At 39.0% G+C, this 9,394-nt stretch overlaps 1 protein-coding gene across 1 annotated transcript in view; it reads left to right on the forward strand.

Moving 5' to 3' along the window:
• Positions 1-8,329, forward strand: part of LOC126752835 (mucin-5AC) — a 60,236-nt gene extending 51,907 nt beyond the window's left edge. Inside the window, exons 2-5 of the mRNA XM_050463829.1 lie at positions 2,956-5,886; positions 5,947-6,084; positions 6,180-6,387; positions 6,508-8,329. Coding sequence (XP_050319786.1) covers positions 2,956-5,886; positions 5,947-6,084; positions 6,180-6,387; positions 6,508-6,818 — 3,588 coding nt within the window. The 3' untranslated portion in view covers positions 6,819-8,329. The remainder of the gene's footprint in view (positions 1-2,955; positions 5,887-5,946; positions 6,085-6,179; positions 6,388-6,507) is intronic.
• The last annotated feature ends 1,065 nt before the right edge of the window (positions 8,330-9,394 follow it).

A 9,394-nucleotide genomic window follows, 5' to 3' on the forward strand; every position in this document is an offset into this window, starting at 1 on the left:
CACTTTTATAAAGTAGACATATTTTATTTGAGACTTTTTCTTCTTTTTCTGAAATTTCTATTTCTTATTCTACTTACTATATATCTACTATAGTTTCACTACTTGTTAGTATAAGTAGTTTTATAACTTCTTCCGTTTTGTTCCGTTTAATATAAATTATCAAATTTCATTCTCATGCTACACGTTTTTGTAATTCTCAACTGCCTTATGAAATAAAAAGCATATACATATATAACTAGGACATAATCATTATAGCGAACATTTTTGATAGAAATACTAAATAGTTCGACTACATATTTTTATATTATACCGAGATTAATCATTTGAATGGTTTTAAGTTTTTCTCTGGCTTCTGAGAATAAAGGAATTAATCTGATAACAGACACCTACAGTATGCTCGAAAATGCAAGGGAACACTTCTCGTTACTGTTAAATGGCGGAAGAAGTGGTGCGACGGATGAAGAAGAACTAGTCGAACTAATATTTTATCAAAAAATAGTCGCTATAATGTTTATATTTTGGTTACATATATTTAGTGACGCCATTAACGTTCCGTCACTCAAACAAAATGAGGTGAACACAGCTCCAAGATGGTTTAAAAGCAATAAAGTCATGAGAAGGATAGTACCGCAGTATGCGCTGATTTACTCGGGAGATCAGCCAACGTTGTATATAAGATTCTTTCAAGTGTATTGTGAGGAAACCCATTGTAATTAAAGGAATGAACCTTATCAATGTGGCTTCAGTCCTAGCAAATCCGGCATTGACTAGATTTTTACAGTACGTTGAGACTTTTGGAAGACCCTCGCCAAATATATTGATATCAATAAGTTTTTTATCGATTTTAAAGCTGTTTTCGACTGCACTGGCAGGAGATGCCTCTTCAAAGTCATGTTTATACTATCTCTGCGAAATCCAGTTGTTTAGAATAATATTGAACACAACCTTCAACTCCTTCAAAATCAGAAAGGACTTCTCAGAGCATTTTGATACCAGAACAGTGAGATTGTTTCTCATGTACCTTCTTCAACATAACATAATGCTAAAGGGAGTGATAGGGACGGCTAATATTAACCGGAATGGCACTATCTTCTCTAAAAAGACAATGCTACTTTATATAGAAATGCTATTGACATCTTAAACCTTAACAACATAGCCGTCAGCGCAGCCTTTTCCAGCCTAGAAAAGGAATCGAAAGAGGTTAAACTTGTCGTGAACGAGGGCAAGATGAAGTAGCTGGCGGTCATTCACATTCTTTTAGTCTTGGGAACTACTTCACCGTTGGTAAATATAAAATTGAGGGACTTCGTTTATCTAATCCTGTGATGAAACTTATAATAAATCCTGCCAATAGTGCTACTTTGGGATCGGTGTTCAATTGAGAAGCAGATCCCTCTCTCGACGAAAAAAATTGTCATTCCCGACATATTTAACCATCCGCGTGAGCGATGAGTATCGAAGAAGATAGAACCACGAACAGTAAGAGGTCATTCAATAAAAGAACCAAGTGGATAGGGGCCTCTCTGCAATTGGGATGTACAAGTGTCGTAACTTCGCAAATGATTGAGGCAACTGACGAAATTTTGTGTTTCCAACACTGACCGACCCATAGTTGTAGTGCCAAAGAAGAAAAGAAGAACGAACTCGAAGCAGCCTTTCGCTTTACCTCTTCGTTAGATATGAGACTTAGCCTTAGAGTGACTGAAGAATCCACTGTGCAGATACATATTATTGGGTTGTAGGTTATTTCATAAAATTTGGATCTCATTTTTATAAAAATGTGATATTCATCCCCTGATAGTATAAAGAAAGAATTCAGTTGTAACATATATGTTTATACTATTATATTATCGATAACGACAAGCTTTTGTCCTTCAAAAACCTATTTACCATTTGAAGGAGCTATTTCTTAAGAAATCTGAAACTGAAAATATACAATTAAGAAATACAAAAGTGGATTTTCTTATCATCAAAAAAATCGACTAGCAATAAGAAGACATCCACCATGATGTCTGTTTCTGTCCAAAATATCTCATGAAAATATTTAACTAAAATTTTTATCATTTCGAGTTACGCCATTATTCATGTCAAACAACGCTACATTGTATATGAAAGTGTCGATGCAATTAAATACGGATATTTATACATACTTGCAAAATAAGTAATACAACTTTACAGCATCGTAAATCTCACTAGACTTCGACATAGCCTCAGCGATGCTTTTGTCATCGAACACACAAAACTGGTTGACGTTTTCAATGTGACCGCAGAAGACATCATCGGCGACAACAAAAGCGGTTTGCTAAAAAGCTGTCAGTATATTTTGCCTGAACCAATTACAATGCGTGTTTTTGCACGTTAGGCTGTTGGTGTGTTGCGCATGCGCACACTCTCGTAGCAAACGACAATTGACTTGGCAATTTTACCAGTTAAACTTGCATTGCTCCAATTTCGTGCGCAATTTTTCCTTTTACCCAGTTACAGGTTTTTGCTTTTTAAGCCTGTAGGTATTTTGCAATAGCGTCGTTGATCCACTTTCCGTCCACGAAGTCCACGAAAGTAGAGTAATGCTAACCGCTATCGAATGTGTGACGTTGGCATTGAGAGGTCGTTGAGTTTGTGCGTTTGAAAGTGAAAATTATGTAATAATAGGAGTTTGTTTTGCTATAAATTTCGTAGTTGACATTGGAAAAAGTAGGATTAGCGTAATGTTTCGGGGTATTAGGGAGATACCAAGTATTGAAAAATTATTTAGAAAGAAAATTGAGAGGAGATCAGATTTGAAAGTTGTGTGGAGCCTATATATTTCGATGTTTTATGTTACAAAATCAAATTAGTTTAGAAGAGAGTATATTGTCCTACTTTAAATCGTTTTTAGAAAATATTTTAAGTAGTTAAATTACTCAGAAAAAAAATTTTTGTTCAACACCAACTTTTTTCTTCTTCTAATTGCAGCCGATTCCCTTTCACAATCAATTCCGCCGGCAGCTCTCTACCCAACAGCATATTCTAACGGACGTGCAACACCATACACAGCAGCGCCAAGCCCAGCAGCAACAGCAACAGCAGTACTTCCTGCAGCAAGCTCCCAGCGTGGAAGTGCCCATACAAACTCAGCAACAACGCAACCGACAGGTGGCACCTACTGTGAACACACGCTTCCCGCCTAGCGGCAACGGACGTGGCAATTACGTCAATAGCCAAAATGCTAACAACAACATCAACAACAATGAACAATACCAACAGAACTCAGTTTTCCAACGCTCCACGCAGAACCAATTGTATACACCACAGCAGCCGATACGCTTCCAGCAGCCACAGCAACAACAACAGCCCTTGCAGCAACAACAAAATGTCGACCAACACACGCAAAATTTCTTGACTTTGCGTAATTTTGGTAATCAACAGGTGGGACCACAACAGAGCTTGCCACAACGTTCTTACAACAACAAGCCATTCCAGTCACAGGCAACACAGCAACAACAAACGCTGCAACAACCACTCTACTCCACGCTACCCAACAGCGTTTATAAGCAACAACCGCAGCAGCCGCAGCAAGCTGGACCCTCAAACTTTGGTCTGCCACAGACACAACAGAAGCTGCCGAGCTCACTGCCAATACCCACCTTCCAGTCGCAGAGCGTGGCGCAGGCGCCGCTGAAAGCCGCATTCTCCACCACACCACAGTTGATTTTCCAACAACAACAACAGCAACAACAGCAACCGCAATTGTTGCCACTGCCACAACAACAGCAACAGCAGCAACACACGAACTACCAACAACTGCCATTGCAGCAACAGCAGAACGGCGCTTTCCAGTTGACGCCCAACTTAGGCCTGCCAGTGCCGCAGATCTTCCCTAACCTGCAGTCGACTGCCTTCCCATCAGTGGCACCACAGCCACAGCAACAGCCTCAACAACAGTTTGTCAATCCACAATTCGCCACGCTGCCAACGCCGCAAGCACAATCGGCCGATCAGGAATACAAGCAGAAGATCATACAGAAGCACGAACAATTCGTGCAGAAGCAATACGAGAAGTCACAGAACAAGGTGCGTCAGCAGCATGAGGAATTCCTCGCCAAACAGCAGACACTCAAGCAACAATTGGCGCCCACATTGCAGTTACCACTACAACAACAGCAGCAGCAGTTGCAGCAACAACAGCAGCAATACCAGAACTACCAGCCACCACGCAGTCGTCCATTAGCACCATCCGAACTGCATCTGTTCTCATCTGCTTTGCAGAAGTATCACGAGGAACATCCCACAACGACAACAACAACCACCACAACTACCACCACCACTGAGGCAACCACAGTACCGAGCAAACAGAACAGCAAAAACGTCTATGCGCAAGTGAAAGCCGAACTCGGCAAGTACGGCATGAAAACCACACCAGGCAAGAAGCCAGTCAAGACCATTGGGCGCGATGAGCTGCTGAAGCAATTGAAGGCTGCGCTGGCTGAAGCACCACAGAAGGAAGATGATAACAAAACTTACTCCGAGATGGATTTGGTATTACCAAACGGTCAACGTGTGCAAGTCATACGTACCACGGATCCCAATTTGGTTAAAGGACAACAAGCACTTTCACAAGATCAACTGCAATCCCTGCTGGCCCAACAAGGTATTTCAGCGCCTGAAGCCGTGAGCGCGCCAGCTGGTGGTAAACTGAGTATATCTGATGTAGCTCCCGAAAGTGCGAAGGATCTTGTGTTGCCAAATGGCTCTAAAGTACAAATCTCGCGTTCACCTGATCCAGAAGCCGCCATCAATCCACAAGCTTTGCCCGGTGGCGTTGATCTTTCCAATTTGGCTTCACTCTATGGTGGAGATATTGAGGGTATCTCAAGTGGCGCCAACAGCATCGCCAGCTCGGCTGTGATACAGTCTGACTCCGATGAACCACCAACGCTAGAAGAACTGGCCAAACGCGGACTCATACCCGACGGCTATGAAATTGAAGGTTTGAGTTCGAATAAACCAGCGACTGCACCGCAGCCAGCTCCCACCTTACCGCCCAAGAAGAAGGCAACATATGTCTATCTTGAGGAGCAAGCTGATGGTAGCTTCAAAATACAGGGTGTCAAAGCCAATGGTGAGAAGGAAACAAAGCAAACCGGTGCCGAGGTGGAGAGCATTTTGGAGCGCATACGCAGCGGTGAAATTAAGCTGCCACCTTCAGTATCGCGTCTAACACTACCCAATGATGAGGTGGTCGAAATACAAGGTGGTAATATTATAAAGACTACCGCTACACCGACCACAACACCAAGAACAACCACAACAACTAGTACCACTACAACGACCACAACCACCACTGAGTTCCCATTCGCGCGCACATCACCGATACGTCACCAGTACCATTCCACACGAACATCGCCGTATGTCTTCCCCAGCACTACCTACGCACCACTTGTGCATCGCACAAGCCCCGCTGAAGTGTCGCTAGCACCGCCTGCACCAGAGTCTACAGCCACCACCTACTATACAACACCCGCGCCAATTTACACCGCCTCTACTGCGCCTGTTGTTTATGAGACTTCAACACCGTTTGCCGTCACCGAACGTTTGGTGGATACGGTGCCCGAGTCAGGTCACTACACCGATACGTTGGTACAAGAAACAGAGAATAACGAAAAGGCTGCCGAGGTGACGTCTACGAACCCTAGTGAAGATCTCATACAGATCCTTAAATCGAACGGACTCTTCGCCATGGCCAAATATTTACGTCAATCCGGTTTGGATAGTATTTTGAATGAGACCGGCCCATACACGATCTTCGTGCCAACGGATAAGGCATTCAAGAACTTGCTGGTGCAACTTGGTGGACCCGAACGCGCTGAGGAAAAGTTTAAGGCTAACCCCAGACTGCTGAGCGGCGTAAGTGCTTGTTAGATATTATTTGTATATAATTTTAATTTTTGTTCCTCTACGGCACAGCTGTTGTTGCATCACGTGATACCCGGCGCTTTCGAGATTGCAACGCTGCAGGATGAGATGACAGGCGTTTCTTTGGCGGGCACACAATTGCGCGTGAACCAATACACCATGCACGATCAGGAGTGGAACGATGTGACTGTGAGTATTGAAAACCAACAATACAGATATCTACTACATAAAAAAGACTGAAATAGGTGATATGAAGCATAATGAAATACTTTACTCTCCTACAGATCACAACAATAAACGGTGCTATGGTCTTACTGAACAAGAAGGATATAAAGATACCGCAAGGTGTCGCACACGCAGTCGATCGTGTCATGTTCCCGCTGCCAGTTGGCGATCTCTTGCAGACACTGCAATCAGACCGTGAGAATAGATTCTCCAACTTCTTGAAGATTCTCTACACTTCTGGCTTATCGGAGAAGCTACAAAGTAAAGGTAAGTGAAAGCTCACAAGCTTTGAAATGTTTAATGGTTTTGACTCCTAAAGCTCTTTCAAATTTAAACATGCTATGTTTCTCACTCACTCTCTGTCTTTTTCTTGTTTTTTCCTGATAGGCATCAAAACTTACACCGTCTTCGCGCCAGTGGACAAGAGCTTCCGCGATATGGAATCCGATACGTTGGATAAGCTTTTCAATGACAAAGATGCTGCTGAAGAGTTCGCGATGAAACACATTGTACCCGGCTCACTTTTCTCCGCAGGCATGCGCTTCTATCAAGTGAAGGATTCTCTGCAAACCGGCAAAACCGTTATACTACAAAAGACATCCGCTGGTAAAATCAAGGTGAACGACGCGCAAATGGTCACCTCGAATATACCGGCAACAAATGGCGTCATACACGCGTTGGATGGTGTGCTGGCGTGAGCTTAAAGCTTTAAAAGCTGCACAAAAACACAAACAACATCATTAAGTTAGCATTAAAACAAAAACAAATATATAGGCTTTAGTTTAAGAAAATAAGACATTAAAAACGATTTTCAAAAGTAACAGATTTCAAGTTGAAAAATTTTGTTGAAAATATTTTTGTTTTACAACAAACAAATAAAATTTTGAAGTAAATCTTGCCAGGTGCGCTTTAACAGCTTTCAAAGCTTGTGCGACGAAAGCTTTGAAGTTAGTTAATATTACAGTGGTAACTTTCGGTTATTTAATGCTTAAATTATTGGTTTTATACTTTTCTCTGTTAGTAAGTAATTTCGAAAAAACAACAAAATCTGCTGGTGCTTCCAATATTACAAGTTATTTCCGCTTACTGTTACGTATGTATGCTACTCATCTAAAAACTTTACTGTCTTACAAAATCACAAAACTCTACAGTCGTACATATACCCATAACATCTGCCAAGTGGTAGAATACTCAACTGATTACTTCTTGATTCTATTTATTTACAATTATACTTTTGCTGAACGATTTACTGCTTTTAAGTTCTAAAGCTTTCAAAGCATTTACTAAGAAGCTTTAAAGCTGAACTTTATATAAATTTTTCCTCATAAAAGCCTTTAGTTTCTTAGTAAAAGCATTAAATTTGATTAAACAATAATCTTTGCTGTATAAATAAGCGATTTTAAGCTTTCGAAGCAAGCACTAAGAAGCTTTAAATCGGAATTCTATGCAAACTCTTTCCTCTAAAAACTTTTGATTTAAAAGCATTCTAATTGCTAAAACAATTATATTTGCTGAATAAGTAAGTGATTTTAAGCTTTAAAGCCTTCAAAGCAATCACTAAAAGCTTGAAATCGGTATTTTATTCGAACTTTTCCCAAAAACGGCTTTCCTTTCTTAGTGAAAGTTTTCAGCCTTGTAAAAAATGTAAGCTTTTTGTAAAATATGGCAGCCTTTCATTAAAAAAGTGAAAACTTTTGGAAAAATATGCCAGCTTTTCATTTGAAAAGTGAAAGCTTTTGGTAAAATATGACAGCTTTTCATTGAAAAAGTGAAAGCTTTTGGCAAAATATGGCAGCTTTTCGTCAATAAAGTTCAAGCACGTATTTCGTTTAATCTTCCACTCCAAGTATGAACTCACTCAGTTTCTCAATACAAGTTTTCAGTTAAGTAAATCAATTGAAGCTTCTTACAGCACCAATGCTCATCCATATATTTAACACGCACATATTTTCATTTCAAGACAAATTAATATATTTTCATATACACACAAGCATATTTAATATTTTGCACCAAATCATCATTTAAGTGTCAATAAAAATTAAATATTTTTTTACAAAATTGAAAAAATATTTATTATTGGAAATATTATACTTAACATATGATTAAGTTGATAATTATAAAAAAAATTGTCTATATAATTTAGACGAATTTTGTTTTGTAATAATAATACCCCATGTATCTTAATGTATATACAACGCAATTATTTTAATTTTTATACGAAAACATGTAAAAATCTACTTATGTCATTTTAAATGCAAATTCATCGAATATCGTTTGCTTATATTCATTTAAATTTAAATGAGTATAATACTGTAAACGGTTATGCTGAGGTTCATTTATCAATAAAATTAAGTAAAAAATGTAAATGACTTCGTTTTGGCTTTACTAGTGGAGACATCACCATTGAGAGGAAACAATTTTAGCTTTACGCGTGAAGAAATCACCACTAAGACGAATCGGGGTTTCGTTGAGAAAACAGAAAAAACTTGTAAAATACTTTATGAAAAAGTTTCTTACAAAAGTAAGGAAACTTAATAAAGTTTTCAGAGGCAAAGTTTACAGCAGAGCCAAAATGAAGTGAAATTAAAAATACTATATCCTTTTTCTACAGTGTATGAAATGAAATTGAAATTTAATTTTAACAGCTATTCAACTTCAATAGTATACTGCCGTGGCACATCTAGTGTGACAGCCTAAAACAAATCGATTTTCTTCTCCAACGGCGCTAAAATCAAAATCTTCCACTGCTGATGTTAAGGACTATATACAGAATATACAGAATGATATTCTACAGAGTGGAATATTTACCTCCGACTGTGATTCGGCAGCAATAACTGCACAATAATGACTGCACTTTAGAGGTCTGCTTCCCAAAATATATTTTAAAAATTATAATAAAATTTTAGTATGGTATTTTAATAGTTTAGACTATCAAAGTAGGGAAAATAAAAACATATATTTGTCTAAATTTCGATCTATATGTGTCCCTTAATAAAGCATGAAACTAACCAGCAGTATAAAGAAACAATATTCCTTTTTTAGGCTAATAATATCTTTTTCATCTTTTTTCATTCATTGAAGAGGTAACATCGGTTTTCTCGGGTAAACAACAGCATTAAAAAAAATTTCTCATGCAAAAAATTAAATATTATATTCGAATTTTTTATTATTACAAACATACACTTTTAACAAAAAAGTTCTGAAATTTTTGGAGAAACATATTTTAAACTCGGCTATTGCGACGCCATTTCCGATAACCCCTCGTGAAAACGCG

Source organism: Bactrocera neohumeralis, chromosome 3 (genome assembly GCF_024586455.1).
Source record: "Bactrocera neohumeralis isolate Rockhampton chromosome 3, APGP_CSIRO_Bneo_wtdbg2-racon-allhic-juicebox.fasta_v2, whole genome shotgun sequence".
Taxonomy (NCBI): Eukaryota; Metazoa; Arthropoda; class Insecta; order Diptera; family Tephritidae; genus Bactrocera; species Bactrocera neohumeralis.